Source organism: Aphanomyces astaci (assembly GCF_000520075.1).
Source record: "Aphanomyces astaci strain APO3 unplaced genomic scaffold supercont1.101, whole genome shotgun sequence".
Lineage (NCBI taxonomy): Eukaryota > Oomycota > Saprolegniomycetes > Saprolegniales > Verrucalvaceae > Aphanomyces > Aphanomyces astaci.
In genome coordinates, this window is record NW_009798364.1 from 149,402 (window position 1) to 165,413 (window position 16,012).

General features: G+C 49.1%; 5 protein-coding genes across 6 annotated transcripts; 3 read left to right on the forward strand and 2 right to left on the reverse strand.

The window, feature by feature from the left end:
- Window positions 1–924: 924 nt before the first annotated feature.
- Window positions 925–2,582, reverse strand: H257_17244. Of its 2 annotated transcripts, XM_009845961.1 has the most exons (3): window positions 1,632–2,582; window positions 1,420–1,484; window positions 925–1,318 (listed from the first exon to the last, which is right to left on the reverse strand). In XM_009845961.1, the coding sequence occupies exons 1-3, from the start codon at window positions 2,467–2,469 to the stop codon at window positions 1,091–1,093; spliced, it is 1,131 nt and encodes a 376-aa protein (XP_009844263.1). In that variant the 5' UTR covers window positions 2,470–2,582; the 3' UTR covers window positions 925–1,090. The 2 variants fall into 2 exon arrangements, with proteins under 2 accessions (XP_009844263.1, XP_009844262.1); XM_009845960.1 differs by having other exon boundaries at window positions 1,420–2,582.
- A 3,960-nt stretch (window positions 2,583–6,542) lies between these two features.
- H257_17245 (hypothetical protein) lies at window positions 6,543–7,166 on the forward strand (the record flags this gene model as incomplete). The annotated part of the gene is made up of 2 exons (XM_009845962.1): window positions 6,543–6,807; window positions 6,895–7,166. The coding sequence occupies 2 exons, from the start codon at window positions 6,543–6,545 to the stop codon at window positions 7,164–7,166; spliced, it is 537 nt and encodes a 178-aa protein (XP_009844264.1).
- A 252-nt stretch (window positions 7,167–7,418) lies between these two features.
- Window positions 7,419–8,160, forward strand: H257_17246 (hypothetical protein; the record flags this gene model as incomplete). Its single annotated transcript, XM_009845963.1, has 2 exons — window positions 7,419–7,655; window positions 7,948–8,160. 2 exons carry the CDS (start codon window positions 7,419–7,421, stop codon window positions 8,158–8,160), a joined length of 450 nt encoding a protein of 149 aa, XP_009844265.1.
- A 3,521-nt stretch (window positions 8,161–11,681) lies between these two features.
- H257_17247 (hypothetical protein) lies at window positions 11,682–13,199 on the reverse strand (the record flags this gene model as incomplete). Its single annotated transcript, XM_009845964.1, has 4 exons — window positions 11,682–12,121; window positions 12,176–12,251; window positions 12,299–12,695; window positions 12,760–13,199. 4 exons carry the CDS (start codon window positions 13,197–13,199, stop codon window positions 11,682–11,684), a joined length of 1,353 nt encoding a protein of 450 aa, XP_009844266.1.
- Window positions 13,200–13,943: 744 nt separating this feature from the next.
- On the forward strand, window positions 13,944–14,537 carry H257_17248 (hypothetical protein; the record flags this gene model as incomplete). The annotated part of the gene is made up of 1 exon (XM_009845965.1): window positions 13,944–14,537. The coding sequence occupies one exon, from the start codon at window positions 13,944–13,946 to the stop codon at window positions 14,535–14,537; it is 594 nt and encodes a 197-aa protein (XP_009844267.1).
- Window positions 14,538–16,012: the final 1,475 nt, after the last annotated feature.

Sequence of the window (16,012 nt, forward strand, 5' to 3'; positions counted from 1 at the left end):
TGACACAAAAGTCGCTCCGAACACGCCCTAACGAATAATATATGTATAAATATTTAATTAACTTCAATAACTTCTACAGTAACGAATTGTATAAGTAAAAATATTTAATCAACTTCAATAACTTCTACAGTAACAAAACGCATAGTACTAACGTTAGTAGAAATATTTAATTAACTTCAATAGCTTCTACAGGAACGAATAGTACAGTAGAAGTAGAAGTATATAAATAACTTACATACACTCTCCAATTCCGCAGGTATCCTGCGGAAGTGGGATTGATTTCACAGTTCCTGGTGGTGCAGTTGACGAGAACACGTCCACTAATGGCGGCTCCGACCAACCTCGGCAAGGACTTGCAGCCCCAAGGTGTGAGTAGAATATCCAATACTCAGATCAAGTAAAACATAATCCAATCATTTTAACCTACTTGGGATGCACAAATACCCAAAACACGATCAAAACATGACTCGCCATCGTACTTTGAAAAAGTGATTTCAAAGTACGACGGAAACGATTCTGATTGGCTCCGTTCGTTTTTGAAAGTTACTTGGAAGAGCCCCATACAGTATACAGTATTTGTGTGAAATATACAGTATATTTGTGTGAAATATACAGTGTATGTGCCATTTACATTAGTGCGGCTAATACGCTAGTAATCCTTCTATTCTCGAGTAACGTTAACATTAATAGTAATAATACGAGTAACTGTTAGCAGCGCTTCCCCCACTTTACGTCGGTACGAAGTAACGTTACTATTAATATTAATATATTAATAGTATACTAGTACTTACTATTAACACATACTACTGTACTGTAATACTTTTATAAGGCTGAGGTACGAGTGACTAACGAACAAGCTCGGAGTATCACTCTTGGCCGCATGACATTCTTAGGGGTTCCACCAACTAACGTGGAGACTTGGTCCGTTGTTCTACTCGACACAACGTTATCCAATACTATAGTACTAGCATGCACCTATAGATTGGCTATATGTAGCACGTTTTGGAATTTGAATCCGATTTATATCCATTCCACACTAGCGTTTACTGTTAGCAAATACTGAGCTGACTGGGAGTTGGGTTTTTTACGTTCATGTTGACGAAGGACAAAAAGTAACTTGGTAGATGGCGTCGGGGTCTCGGCATCCGTGGTCTTTCGTATTGTCTTCGGGGTATTGGTACGCATCTTCACATCCGTCGGCAAGACATTTCAACGGTGTGCAAATCGAGTGCAGTGGCGTGACTGCCATGGGCAAATTGAACCCCACTTTGCCCGTTTCGTTTTTGCAATTGGCCAAACTTTGCGATTTGTACGTGCACTAATAATATCAACGAATTAACCACAATATATAAATATACAGGCCACGACGACATACAAATATATGTATGTACGTCACGACATGCGAATATTTTAACGTACCCCCGGCGGAATGATGCTAATGTCGTAATGCGTGCCCGTGGTCGAGTTCACCGTGATCTCAAACACTAACAGCACAACATCCACACACAGTATGAGTTCTAGTAATACCATGAAGCTAGTAGTAGTACTACTAGTGTAGTACTACTTTGTTTTCGAAAAAACTCTCAAACTTGATACTACTCGAGCGATATATACACACATTTTGGACGTACATGTAGCTTGGTCTTGGCCTCCGTCCAACGTGTGCAAGTAGGCGCCGTCTCGGTTGTTCGGGCACCCGTAAGACTCGACTGGCACTTGGCAAAACGCCCACTTCGGTGCGTCGTCGCGGTACTTTTGAAAAATGTTGAGCGGATGGCTACACTTGTTGACAAAGTAAAAGCGGTACTTAGACCACCGGACATGGGTGCCGTCACCTGCACCCGAGCCAAACAGCATCTCGTCGGCCGTTCTGGTGGCGTCTGGGGTCACCATGTTGGTCGTGGGTTCGGGGGGTGGAGAAGGAGATACCCGTGGAACCAGAGGAGGCGGCGCGGCCGTTGTGGTTCGATGTTCCATTTCCCCCACACTGGCGTTGCTGGTGTCGCCCTTGGACGTGAGCAGCACCGCCGCGACCACGCCAAACAGCAGCACCGACCCAAGCAAGATGAACGGGGTCTTCCGCCGCCGTCGCCGTCGGGACGACGCATACATGTCTGACTCTGGGATCTGCTGCAGTCGCTGGAGATGCCGCCGGTCGTTTTGGTCTTTGGCGCTTTGCTCGGTGGGTGTTGTACTCGCAAAGAAGAAGCTTGCCACGGACGACTTGCGGGCGGTGGATTGCTTGCGGGAAGGTGGGTTCGCCGGCGGGGAGAACACCCATGCCCCGCCGTGTCCGCCGCCGCCGTCGTGGGCTGGTGAAGACAGCGCCACGTCTCCACTGCTGCTTTGAGGGGACGTTGCGGATGTGACCACTACTGGTGCAGCAAGAGGAGGTAGCAGCGCAGGCAGCACTGGCGCCTCGTGTTGAAGGGGTTGATTGATGACGCCGAGTTCGTCCGTCGATGTCATGCGCCCCAGATCAATATGGTCCTACGTTCTATGTAGGGGCGTCGTGAACCTGCAGCAGCTTTCTTTGTCACTGTGCTCAAACGTGGATCAACATGCGCAAGGGTGCATCTCTATAGGTTCGCGGACTTGACGTGCCGTGGAAACCAGATGGAGGATCCCAGCGTACTTAACGCGAACCTCAGTCATTGGTGCTCATACAAATACCAAGTAAAAGTACTTCGCCGTAGAATAGTACTATCTATCTGCCGCTTTCCCCGACAACAGGAATCGATAGGACATTCGGTGACGTGCACAATTTGGGCTTACTCCTCGCCAAGGCACCACAAAGGTATACACACGACCTCTGCTACGCCGTGGGGCGCGCAATGGATCGCTCGCAACTTTAAAACTTGATGTGGATAAACGAGGGATGAATGTGACGTTTCGGACCTAGGTAGAATCGTACTTATAGTGATTTGTAGGCCCATACTACAAGTTCAAGGACTCAAGAGAATTACCCCGTCAGTGAGTAATCTGTACAGTGTAAAGTGCAGTTCGGCGAAGAACCTGGAATAAACACCATTGAATGTAATTATCCCTGCGGTTGTACATGAATTAATAAAATGGAGTACAATGCAACAAACCTGCATATCAGAGCGACTCAGTATAACAACAATGATCTATCTAATGTCTGGGAGCACCGGAGGCCGGGAGCGAAGCGAACCGGAGCGAAGCGAACCAGGCCGAGGAGCCCCCCTACTTATTTCCGGTTAATTATCCGGATGTTTCGCGATCCACTACTAATTACAGTTAGTTGTACTACAGTGTATTAATACGTAGTAGTACTACGTAGTATGTACGTACTCTATTAATGGTATCGTTACCAAGTAGTTTAAGTACTACGTAGTACCACGTATTAATAGTACTACGTATTACTGGAGTACAGTACTATTATATTAATACTAGTAATATTCCGTGACCAGCCCCTTATAAGACCGTACTACCGGTAGTATTATATTAATACACCACTTTGAGGTTAATTCAAAAAAATATCTGGTAGAATCCCATTTAAGTTCGCAGTGTTCCATTTAATTCCGTAGGAGTGTTGATTTCGCTCAATATATTTCGTGGTTCACTTAATATTGACTTCGCAAAACGGCCAATATATTTCGTGCAACGACAATTATAATTCGCATGAAACACAACGTAATCAGGGTGTCTGTCGTTGAGCATTGGAGGCATCAATTAAGACCGCTTCGCCAGTTCACACAATCGGCTAACATTAACTCCTACATCGCCAATGAGGCTGATATTCGTTTAAGATGAACTGATTAGGTACTGAATACGTTGAGAGTTTGCGTACAAGTGTTTGCGGTGATTGAGGTTTGAGGTACAAACGTCGTTGCTACATCCTCAGTTTGTTTTATTTATTTGTTTTTCGAAGTGTAACCTTGTTTGTTACATGAGTGAAGAGGGCAGTAGGCAGGAGCAGACACGTGGGAGGCAGAAGGAAATACTGGAAGTGAATTACTTCTGAGAGCATCCCCACCGGCTGATGTAGAAATGTAAAAATCTTCAAAGTACATCACTACATCAGCAAAATTTACATTTTTCAGACCCACACCGGTTGCCAATAAATTTTACATCATGGTGTAAACGCTTCATAAACACAGATTTCTCAACAGATCTGTTGGGTCGTTTACAGTTCTATGCGATTGAGGTCCCAATGGACTTCTTCAACGAAGCATGCCACCCCGACGTCCTGAAGCAGCCGGCAGCATGAATATAAATCTTACAGACAATAGTATGTATGCCAACCCTGCTGCACTAAATTCTCCACTGGCGAGAGCTTCAAAATCTCAATCGCCAGCGGGCGTCCAACGCGAATTTGCTCCATCAGGACTACTATTTCCGCCAACCGGTGTGGATTGGCTGTGAAGTGATGTACTACGGTTACAGCACGCACCCAATAAACGGGTCTTTTCAGCTCTATGTTTACATCAGCCGGTAGGGATGCTCTGACTGAAAAGAAACAGCTAATCAAAACTGACTATGATGGCCACGACATCCAATGATGGTCCATGACTCAATGTTTGCGCTGACTCCTACCTGAGGAAAAGCCTCTAAAAGGCACAAAAACCTCCTACACAGCTAGCAGACGCTGCTACGTGACTGACAGGGCAGTGGGGATGTTCTCTATCAGAACACTTCCTCCCAACAGCGCCACGCACTGTCAACCGGAATCAGGTGCACAGATTGCAGCAAGAGGCTAGCGGTTAAGCTCAGTGAGCGTAACCACCACTGGTCACACCATCTTTTGGCCGCGACTCAACTCATCGGACATCCCTTTTAGTGGGCCCTACTAATTAGCCCTTTCCGAACGACGCGCCGTGGAAGGGCCAGTTGGATCGAGTAACCACCGGGATGCCGTCACCCCCACCTCCGATGTCGAACCAACATGGTCTAGGTCGTCCCCCTTAGATGTCGGCGCAGTCACGAGCTAGGAGGCCGGAGTTCGTGCTCCCTGGCTCGCGCCGAAGGGTGCTGTCGGGCGGCAGCTGTCTCACCCTTAGTTGACTGCGGAAAGTGCAGAACGTTGTCACATCAAGTGGTTTGGTAGAGATATCCGCGACTTGATGTCGCGTATCGGTGTAAACAAGACTAAACGTCTGTTGTTCCACAAGGTTGTTGATGAAATGGTAGCGTACATCAATAAGTTTGGTACGTCCATGGTGGCCAGAGTTGTTCACGATCTGGAGAGTGCTCTGATTGTCCTCGTGATGAGGAATCGATGTGGTGATGGGATATCCGATCTCACCAACTGCCTGGTGATTTACAGGCATTATTGTGCGAGTGTGCACAGAATTATGAGTTCTCCCTCGGTTGTCGAGAGGACGATGCTGCGCAGCCTCTTAGCGATCCAAGAGATCGCAGAGTTCCGGTAAAATATCACGAAGCCCGCGACGCAGCGTCGGGTATCAACACAGTTAGCGTAGTCACTGTCTGCATACGCATGAAGCGGAGCGGGGTGATCGTACGCACCGCCGAGGACGAGACCGTAGTCGATCGTTCCTCTGTGCACTGGAAGGCGCGCTTGGCTGACTGCCAGTGGGCAGGGCTGGGGTTCGTGAGGAACTGGCTCAGTTGTTGGACGACGTTCGCGAGGTCGGGTCGAGAGCTAATCATGAGATACATGATGCTGCCGACTACCGATCGGTACAGCTTGTCCACCATGGACTGGCGTTCAGCATCGTTCTGAGGAACTCAGGCTGTAGAGTGAATCTGTGGCAGTACAAAGGCGCGTTCAACTGGCCAGAGGTAGTTCTTTAATGTAGTGTATGCGTGCCCTGGAAGTGCTCGAAATGAATGGGGCCAGAACGTCCATGTCCATAACTCATGTTGCAGTGCGAATCCGAGGCAGCACAATGGGTCGTTGCGCTGGCAAGATGCAGTTCTGTAGTGTAGTTTGTGTGCGGTGGATATGTATGCCGGAAGCAAGCAAGCTACATTATATGTTATGGAGAATCAATTACTTTTGGTTTCTTTGTACTTAGTGGCTCGCAGTTTGACTTTCTTCTTCAAAGCCGAGACGCGCTTTCGCTTCATCGACGTATATCATCATTACACCCATGACCGCGTTTCGCCACGTTCACACGCTACCAAGTGCCGAGTTTCCTCGTCCCGACTTACACTACCTCGCTTTGCTGTATCACATTCTAACAGCGAAGCATGTACATTGGTTCATGTTGTCGAGCACGACACGCGCCTTGCCCACCCTAATCAAATGAAATCACAGTACACTAGGTGCACCAGCCAAAGATGTCACACCAACGTGGAAGGCATACCGCGGTGTGAGGCTGCGTACAAGATCCAAACTTGTCTTGTGTCCAATACTACTGTTGTCCAATACTACTGTTGTCAGTATGTGTGGATACCACAGGATGGGTGAGGATGGAATAGCATCCCCGGTCAAGCCCCATGTACGAACTTGGGTGGTAACATTTCATAACAATGATTCTGATATTGGCGTCAATAAGTGACCGAAGACATGTTACACGACTTGCGGTCATGGATCGGCGAAGACCCTGTTCAAGATGCTGCGCGTACACTATCAGTCGGGCAATTATGGTGATACAGCGTGTCCTACTCTCCGGCAAGTGCAACAATCCATCAACTACGTGCGAACCAAGGAGTTGCACCACAAAAGTACTGTGCCGGCTGTTGAAGAAGCGTTGCAACATTGGGTTCTGCCAACCGCACAAGAAGATCAAGAAATCCATCACCCATTCGTATTCGGCGTGGAAAAAGTTGATGGCAAGCCCCGCGTAGGTAATGGTGGCCTTCAGTCGTTTCGTGTCGGTACGATATTTCAATGCGGTCTAGATAATGACACGTGTAATGATATTGTATACGATAACAATGTTATGCATTCATATTCGTACATAGGGTTTACGACGCTTGACGTCATGAATCGATACAAAACGACTTGCGAAGATAACCCCCGCCGCAAGATCTTGTGCCATGTCGACACGACATTTTCGACTAACAAGTCAGGGTACCCAGTATTCGTATTTGGGTACTCTGATATGGCTGGCTCGTTCCATGTGCTCTGCATTTGCATCACATCACAAAGAACTCATGACGACGTGGCCTGGCTGTTAAAGTCACTGAAGAAAGAGTTTCAAGACCAACTCGACTTTGCGTGGGAGCCACAATAGCTCATGGGTGACGCCGATAAGGCTCAGTACCTCGGAATGACGACAGCCATGGACCAGCAGCTGCCAGAGATAGAATATCTCATGTGCTTTTACCACGTCATCAAAAAGGTATGTCTGATATAAATTGCTTATGACTCAAGTATGCATGATACCATTACATACGGCTCACCTTGTATACAGTGCTATGAAAGGCGTACTGAGTTGACGAACGAGGTATGGCGAGATGTCTCATTCAACATCTAACTGCTGCATATGTCGGCAAGTCGTGTGAACCTGGGCGACTTAATGGCGGTGGTGCACGACAAGTGGGCGACGAGCCAGGGCCTCCGGAAGTTGCGGCGCTACTTCTTTAGCCAATGGCTGCCGTACAACCGTGCGTACGGTGGAACTGACGATGTCCGCTTTTGGAAGTGGCAAGTGTACCACAGTCCACCTGGCAGCTCGTACACCAACAATCCAACCGAGCACTTCAACTGCGAATTGAAAGATGTACGACAATTATCATACTACATTGAATAACCTCATCTGTAGTATATTGGTCGAACCAAACTCCATGTCCCACACCTTATGCAAGAGATTGTGAAAGTCCTCAAGTTCGAGTCCGAACTCGAAAAACCATGGGCAAATAAGCCAACTGTATCCATCCGAATGAAGACCCACTTCAACCGACTGCTATCACGTGGCGCTCTTACCGTTCGTGCCGTGCCACGTCAAGTCCCTGAACGTTGGCTTGTCCGCCACGAATCACAGGTGATGGACCCGGGCGATGATGATGACATAGGCATGCACCTACCCCTTCCTCCTGGCCGGGCGCCGCTTTCAAGGAACCTTGCTCTGTTTGAATTGCACGAACAACCTGCGAGTGGATGGATCGTTGTTCGAACCCAAGACCCAACTGCCTTGCGGTGCGATTGTCTGCTTTGGATTCGAGGCGCCATTTGCAGCCATGTGCTGGCCGTATCCAACGAAGTCGGGATCAGACATCCAGGGATGAGTATTCCGCCACGGCGACAGACAATCCGTACGAGACGTGCAGATGCTGAAGACCAACACCATTATCAGATTCGCGGTCGTCGCCGTCGTTTGCACGTTGCCTTATATATCGTGTTTGCTGGTTAGCTAATTTGGTCGATAATACGATTTGTATATTTTATATTTGTGCAGCATACTATTCGCAAGTACAATACTTTGGGTACAGAACATTGGTGTGATATTATATTAGATAAGCTGAATTAGAGTAGAATTGTGTAGAATTGTGTATAGAGTGCCGATAAATTATGATACTCAGAGCCACCATGTTAATACCTGGAGTAGTCGGGTGAGATAATTCACACCTTAGTCAAGATTAGATGCTTTTGAACTTGTCCATACATAAAGGGCAGTGGCCCATAATGATGTTCCACGCGCGCCAAGTATAAACGAAGTTGGCAAATTCTTGACTATTTGACCCCCCCCGGAGGAGTAACAGCGAACAAACAGCTCAATGAGTACTCAATACTGAACAATCTAATTTTAATAGCTACAGTTACGTACTCCCACTCCTGAAATCACCAAACTTAGGGAGAAATAGCCAATCACATGCTCTGAATTCATTTACAATAGCCGATCACATTGAAATGTGAGTTTAATAACCAATCACATTGCTCATAGTCACATGTGTCCAGAAATTCTCATAACGCACTGCCTGCCGAAGTGGATTTCGCTATGTAACATAGTCTATATTTAACTCAGCAAATCTCATGTGTCCTTCAGCAAAACCTATGTGCGATTCAGCAATCCTTATGTGGCTCTCAGCAATTCCTATGTGGTCCTCAGCAATTCCTATGTGGTCCTCTGCAATTCTTATGTGGCAATATTTTAACCTCATTTGGGTGTGTCATTGGATCACAAGTCGCGCTTTGTAGCGAGCGATGCGTCTCGTACTGTAGCCTCTGTGGCCGAGTCGTCGTATTTGATTTTCAACAGCCAACGCATGCCCAGTGGTGTCGCATCTGGAGGCAAGGTGGCTGGTTCGAACGACCCGTTCGCCTCATAGGCTACCAGCTCGAGCATCATGGCTTCAAGCCATTGCGCTTTGGCTGGTGATTTCATCGCATGTTTGTAGGTCGTACGTAGGCTCGTCTGAAGGAGTCGTGTCCTTGAGGGCGAGGAGGTTGTGTTTCGGTGTCGAGAGAGATTGAGCGCCTGAGGCGTCCTCAATATACGACATAAGCAACTGAGCTGGATCGTCGCGTGGACGTGTCCGCCGTGTCCAGTGTGGTAGACGTCGATGAGACGACGTACGACATGTGCTAACGCCGCTGCTCGGGACCGTGAGGGCCGAGGCGGAATTGCGAGCAACTGGGTTGTCGTATGTAACGACGTTGGAGTGGAGGTGGATGTCGTACTCACACATATCGGAGTACGGCAGTCTGTACTTCTTGTGGAACGAGGTACATGGGACGGGGAAATATTCCTCCGTTGTGTTGAAAGTCAACGTTCGATGACGCTTGGGCGTCGGAGTTGTGGATGACTGTGAGGGGTGGCGAATGATGCCACCCAAACGGGCAGGTGGAGTGATGTCTGGTACGTCTTTCACGACAGGGACTTGCAACACTGTACCTGTTGACCACGATGTAAAGCCTCCCCAAGTGTGGGTAGTGGTGTGGTCGTATCGGCCTCCCCAAGTGGGGCGGGGCTGATGACCCAGCCTACCCAAATGAGGGTAGAGGTGTCGTCCAGAAAAGGCCTCCCCAAACGAGGGTAGAGTTGTTGGTGTCCTGGACGACGCAGCCTCCCCAAGGGGTCAAGGCAGGCGTGGTTGGAGGGGTGGTGGGCTTTGGTCCACGGTGAAACAGTTCCGCTGTGGATGTTCACTTCGAAGACGTTTCACGTCCTCGACGGATTTCAGGAGGGGAAACTGATGTTCAACGAACGTCACATCGCGGCTCGTAAGCACGTAATGTGTGTTGAAGTTCAGTAGCTTGAACCCTCGAGATGTCTCGGGTAAGCCAATGTACTGTACTTGCACAGCATGCCTCGGGGAGACAGCTTGTTCACACGCATGGGTATGTTGACGTGTGCGTACGCTATACAGCCAAATACGCGTAAACGTGCATAGTCTGGTGCCATAGACGATACGGAGTGTCCCTACTGATGGTGGTGGACGGCAGGATGTTCATGAGGAACACTGCGTGGGAAATGCCTTCGCCCCACAAGAACTGTGGTAAATTACGATGCAGTAACATGGAGCGAGCTATGGTGACGATGATGCCCATACGCCGCTCAGCCACAGCATTCTGGGTCGGGGTACAAGCATTCCTGTACGTTAGACGGGTGCCGTATTCGCTTTGAATACGGACCCCGAGTTTGACGTACTCCTTAGCGTTGTCCATTTGGAGCGCTTGGATTTCCTCGAACTGACTGGGAGGTGAGTGATGGTAGCAAAGCTCGATGACGTCAGAGCGACAACGCTGCCGTGCGTCGCGACAGAACGCGCTGTACTTGTCGTACAGGTCCGCGCGCTTTTGCATGATGTACACAAAAATGAATCGGGTAAAGTCGTCGATGAACTTGACGAAGTATCGACCCCCAGAGATAGAGGGAATATTGATTGGACCCCACACGTCGGAGTGCACTCGTTCCAGAGGCCTCGACGACTTTGGTAATTTGTTGTGTGAAAAGGGAAGTACTTTGGACTTCGACCTTAAGCATGTGTCGCACGAGGCATGGGCCGTGATGGCCTGCCGAAAGATGGGAAATTCGAACACGGTCGAATGACGCCGCAATGTGCGGAGCTTGTCATGACTTGGATGGCCCATTCGATGGTGCCATTGCATAGTGCCCTGTGCACTCGACTGCGTCACGAGGACGGTCGATGTGGAGTCGGCAATGTGCGGTGAAAACCGCAATGCTATACAACCCGGTGTCTTCGTCGTAGGTTGCGGTGAACTCGCCGTCGTAGGTGGCTAGAGTCCACTCCTGTGGGGTGATGGAGACAATTTTATGTCGATCCATATGTAGTGCACGACCCACGGAAAATAAATTGAAGTGCAAATCTGGGATGTAATATACATCCTGCAGATAAATCAGTAATGTTTCGTCGTTGGTGTCAGCGACCTGGAGTCGTACTATGCCACTGCCGATGACATGGAGTTGGTGGCCGTCGGCTACACCAGCAAAGGATGAGAATTGTTCATAGGTGATGAATCACTCATGATGGAAAGTGCTTGGATGCACCACTATCTACCGTCCAGTTACGGGATCGAATTTGCTCTTTGACAACCGGGCTGGTTGGTGAAACGCGGAGTGCCCATCCAGTACCCGTAAATACAAGTAATCGCGATACAGTAGTATGGAACAAGTCGTAATAAGGAATTGAGGTCCTGTAATAATGTCGAAAGTACTTTGGATGTACTTGACTTGTCGGTCGACTGTTGTAGTCCCGTAAATGATACATGTGAATGTTGTTCATCTAAAAGATGTCGAGGCATAAATGCCGGCATGTGTGCGTGAAGACATAAATAAGGAGTCTGGTCACGTTGTTGACGTGTGTTCTGCGACACTAACGTAGGGGCAGTGCCGCGCGACGCACTGCGGCTTTGGATGCGCTGGGGGGTGGATGCCTGTTGGGCGTAGCCGCGGCGCCCTGCGGCTGCGGTGGCGCTGGTCGTTTTGGTTGGCGCCGCTGTCGTCAGGAAAAGGCCCGCGGTCGTTGCGGCAATAGACGCGGTCTTCGCTGTTGTCGCGGTACCTGTCACCTGAGCGAACTGCGATAGCGGGAGGCTGACTGACGAAACGGGCTATAGCCACGTGATCGTCGCGATAAACGCCGTAGTCCAAGCTGGCATGGCCGCCTTGTCCCATGCTGGTAACCGGGTTGACCGCTGGATGCGTAGCCTTGGCCAAAGGTGTTGAGGAAGGATGTATCGGTTCCTCCACCACGCCCGCCGCCTTTGCGGTGGCGTTTGCCACCGCTATGCTTGGTTCGCCTTGCATGCGTCAACCACCACCACTTGGGGGTAATTCACGAGGTGGGATGGCAGCCCATCCTGGCGGAAACACAAAATCCTGACGCACCGCGTTCTGGTGGAACGCACGGGAGAGCTTCGTGCAGGTGTACGTCGTGTGTCTGCCTGAGGACAGGCAGTAACCACACCAATCCGCCATGGGGTCTTGGCCTTGGGTGCCCCAGGGTGTGGCGGCCGCTTGTCCGTAGCCGTCTCGCTGGCTTGCGCCATCGCGAAAGGCCGGAAGTGCCAATGCGCTAGAACCGTTGTCGCGGTCGCGGTTGCCGAGCCATGCACCGGTGCAGCCGCTGCGATCGGCGCTGGGCTGAGGTAGTGCGGGTACTTGGTGACCAAGCCTTGCCAGTGTTTCTCACGCAACTGGCGAATGTTCTTATAAGGGATGTTCGACTGAGCGCCCCGCCATACAAACAGGTTTGGAGCGATGCACTCTGGTAGTGCCGCTAGGAGGGCCGAGGCTAAGTGGCTATCGCTGAGGGGTCGCCCTTCTAGCTTCTCCATGCCGTTCGTATCTTGTCGAAGGCTTGGAGGTTGACGTCAAACGACACGTGAGGCTTAAGCTTGAACGTGTGTAAACGTTGATAAACGGAGATGGCAGTTGCATGTTTTTGTTCGTCGCTGGCAAAATTCCGCGGAAGCGACGAAATGATGCAATGCACACATTCATCGCGAATCCCGAAGAGGCATCACGATGGACCGTGAGTGACAAGGAGGCGTAGACCAGCGCACATGAGCGCGCGATGGACATCTTCTCCAAGTGGATCAATTCATCGACGCCGATGCGGATGGACTTCGCAGTCTCCTCTTCCGTCGAGCGGTTGTCCGCGAGCAATTCGGTGAGCTCCGGACCCAGTGATGGGTGGGCGTCGAGCGTGAGTGGTGCGAGCGGCGGTGCGCCGGCAGGCAGTGCTGCCGCTTCGGCTTGGTGTAGCCGGATGATTTTGTAATCATTGAGTAGCACCTTGTAGGCTCGCCGGAGTCCCTTCATGGACGTGGTCGTCTCAACTTGCGCGCAGTGAGTCGCCATCTCTGTGAGGTCCTCATCGGCAAGGATGACGGAAGTGAGTTCAAAGAACCACTCGTCGACGTTCTCGGAACTGTAGGGTAGCGCGAGAGGTAGCAGGTGGAAGGCTCATAACCAGTGGAGAGGATAGTAGGCTGGTGGAGCAGACACGTGGGAGGCAGAAGGAAATACTTGAAGTGAATTACTTCTGACTGAAAAGAAACAGCCAATCAAAACTGACTATGATTGGCCACGACATCCAATGATGTTCCGTGACTAAATGTCTGCTAAATGTCTGCGCTGACTTCTACCTGAGGAAAAGCCTCTAAAAGGCACAAAAACTTCCTACACAGCTAGCAGACGCTTCTACCTGACTGACAGGGCAGTGGGGATGTTCTCTATGAAAACAGGGTGTTCATGGAAGCGAATTTGTAATGCGCAAAAGTCAGCTTTGGGCACTTCAACTTCAATAAGACAATAACACTGCAGAGAGACTGTAAACTGGTAGACTCTAAATGCGAATTACAATGGTCGTTCCACGAAATCTATTGGAGGCTTTGTGAACTGACAGTGAATGAGTTAACCACGAAATAGAAGACCAATTCCCCCACAGCAGGGGTACCACCCCTGCTGGGGAGCCGAAACATACCTGTTCTGGGGGAAATTAGAAATAACGGATAATCGACCGGATGCACATACTCCTTGCATAGATCAGTAGAGTAGTACAACTTTCCAGCGCGGCCCAAACCATTCAATTATCACTTTGCAATGACCTCGAAGGACAAGATCAAGTTCATGGTACCGGGATGTGGGTTCATCACGTGGTACTCAAACTTCCCAAACCACGTGAAGGCCAAGCATCGCCACATCCCGGAACATCGCAACATTCGTCAACTGTGGGTCTGCATCGTGAACGCCGCGGGGGAGCTCCAAGTTCCTGTACAGTCAACTCGTCTCAACGCCGTCCAGCCCCTATATGCAGACGATGAAGCGAATGACGTCGATGACGAAGCGCTCACCATGCGTTTGTACGAGGAAGACGCACTCGCTATTGCCTCGGTAAGATTGCAAATATATATTGTCCGTCACTTGGGTGGGGACCCCGTCGCCATTCTGGGCGAGCTGCGACGACGTTTTTCAGCCGAAACACAGCACGAAGATCAAGTCTCCGCTGTGGAATTCGACTCGAATGTGCCCGATGACATGTCGACGGAAGAATTGGCGCCATCCGGGACGGGCTCACCGGCGACTTCTGGTGCAGCGATTTTGTCTGATGTTGCGGGGGCTGAAGCGGTTAAGGAAGCGGTGGCGGCGGCGAAGCGTGGACGTCGCCTGGGAAGAATGGCGAAGCAATTGACGTAGAAGCGCTTTCCCTGTTGTGTTAATTTCACACATTTGAATTGCCAGGGCTCGGCGCGTTTAGATACTTTAATCAAATGAAAGTTTCTTTGGATTTAATTTCCCAATTCTGAGTTGTCAGGGCCTGGCGTGTTACCATACTTAATTCATATGCAGTATTCAACTAGGATTAGAACAAGAGAATGTAAATTATCTAGATTATCTAGATATAGTGAATGTAAAAGAAGCTCTAGATTATCTAGAAAGACTGAATGTACAAGATGCTCTAGATTATCTAGAAATACTGTATGTAATAGATATTATATATAATCTAGATTTATGTGTATGTAATAACAACATATATATAGAAAATATATAACGTCGACCATTATGCTACGCATCCCATTCGATCGTTTTCGCCGTCTCGTTTTCGGACCTGGCTTCGAAGGGTTCAAGTCGAGTCGACAAACAGCAGGTGCTCTTGATAAAGGATCTCTGTCAAGGTCTTGTGGCGGAACTGGTACGACATGGGCCGCGTAGAGCAGCTTGAAGCGCTTCGTTGAGTACACGTCGTCAAAGAATAGCATTGGATCCTGATGAATAGCGTTGTAGCATCTGATGGCATGGATACAAGGTTTCCTTGTGTCAAACCAAGTGCGGCACTGACATGTTTTTGCTTCCAGGTCAACTAAGCGCCAAACGTGGGTAGTTGTCGAAGTTGGATCGAAGGACAACGCCAAAAACGTTCTCCCCGGCTCGCAAACATCAATCTGCACATGTATCAATCTAGATAGATGTGAATAGTTAATACCGATATATTTCTCGACTTTGTTAACAACGTCTGGTACAACTTGTGGTGAACAGGTGTCATTGAGTCGTCAGGCCAGCTTGCACTTTCTGATCTACACAACTGTTAGTTGTAGTACTAAAATATATAGAAGATACTAGTATACTCTAGAAGATCTAGATACGCTTAGATGTATCTAGATGTCTAGTTTACCTAGATACGCTAGATATCTAGATGCATCTAAATATTATAGGTATATTCAGACATTGTACAATACCTCCGTTCGTTGATGTTTTTCAGTAAGTGGTGCATGTACGTATCGAAAGTGGAGCATCACAGCATCTGAGCTACATAGCTCCGTTCCCAACCATTGGTTTGCCGATTCGCTCATGTTGGATGTGACGTTGCCAAACGTTGGTCTAGGGAATGCATAGGTCACCCAATTCTTCAGAGGGATGTGCGAGAGGTATACAGCAACAACTATGGATAGAGGATATAATATCATAGGTAAATATGTCGTTGCATACCTGAGTTCATCATTGTTAGTTTTTCCAAGTTGCGCTCAAACGTTTCGTGGCTGTCAGAGCGTGCCAGTGTGTACACCAGGGCTTCTTCGGGGCTAGACAAGTGGCGACCAAGCGATGTGTTGATGTTGGGCACAATGTGGCGCATGCAATGCAGGCATTCGTCAGCCCTAATTATCGAGGACATA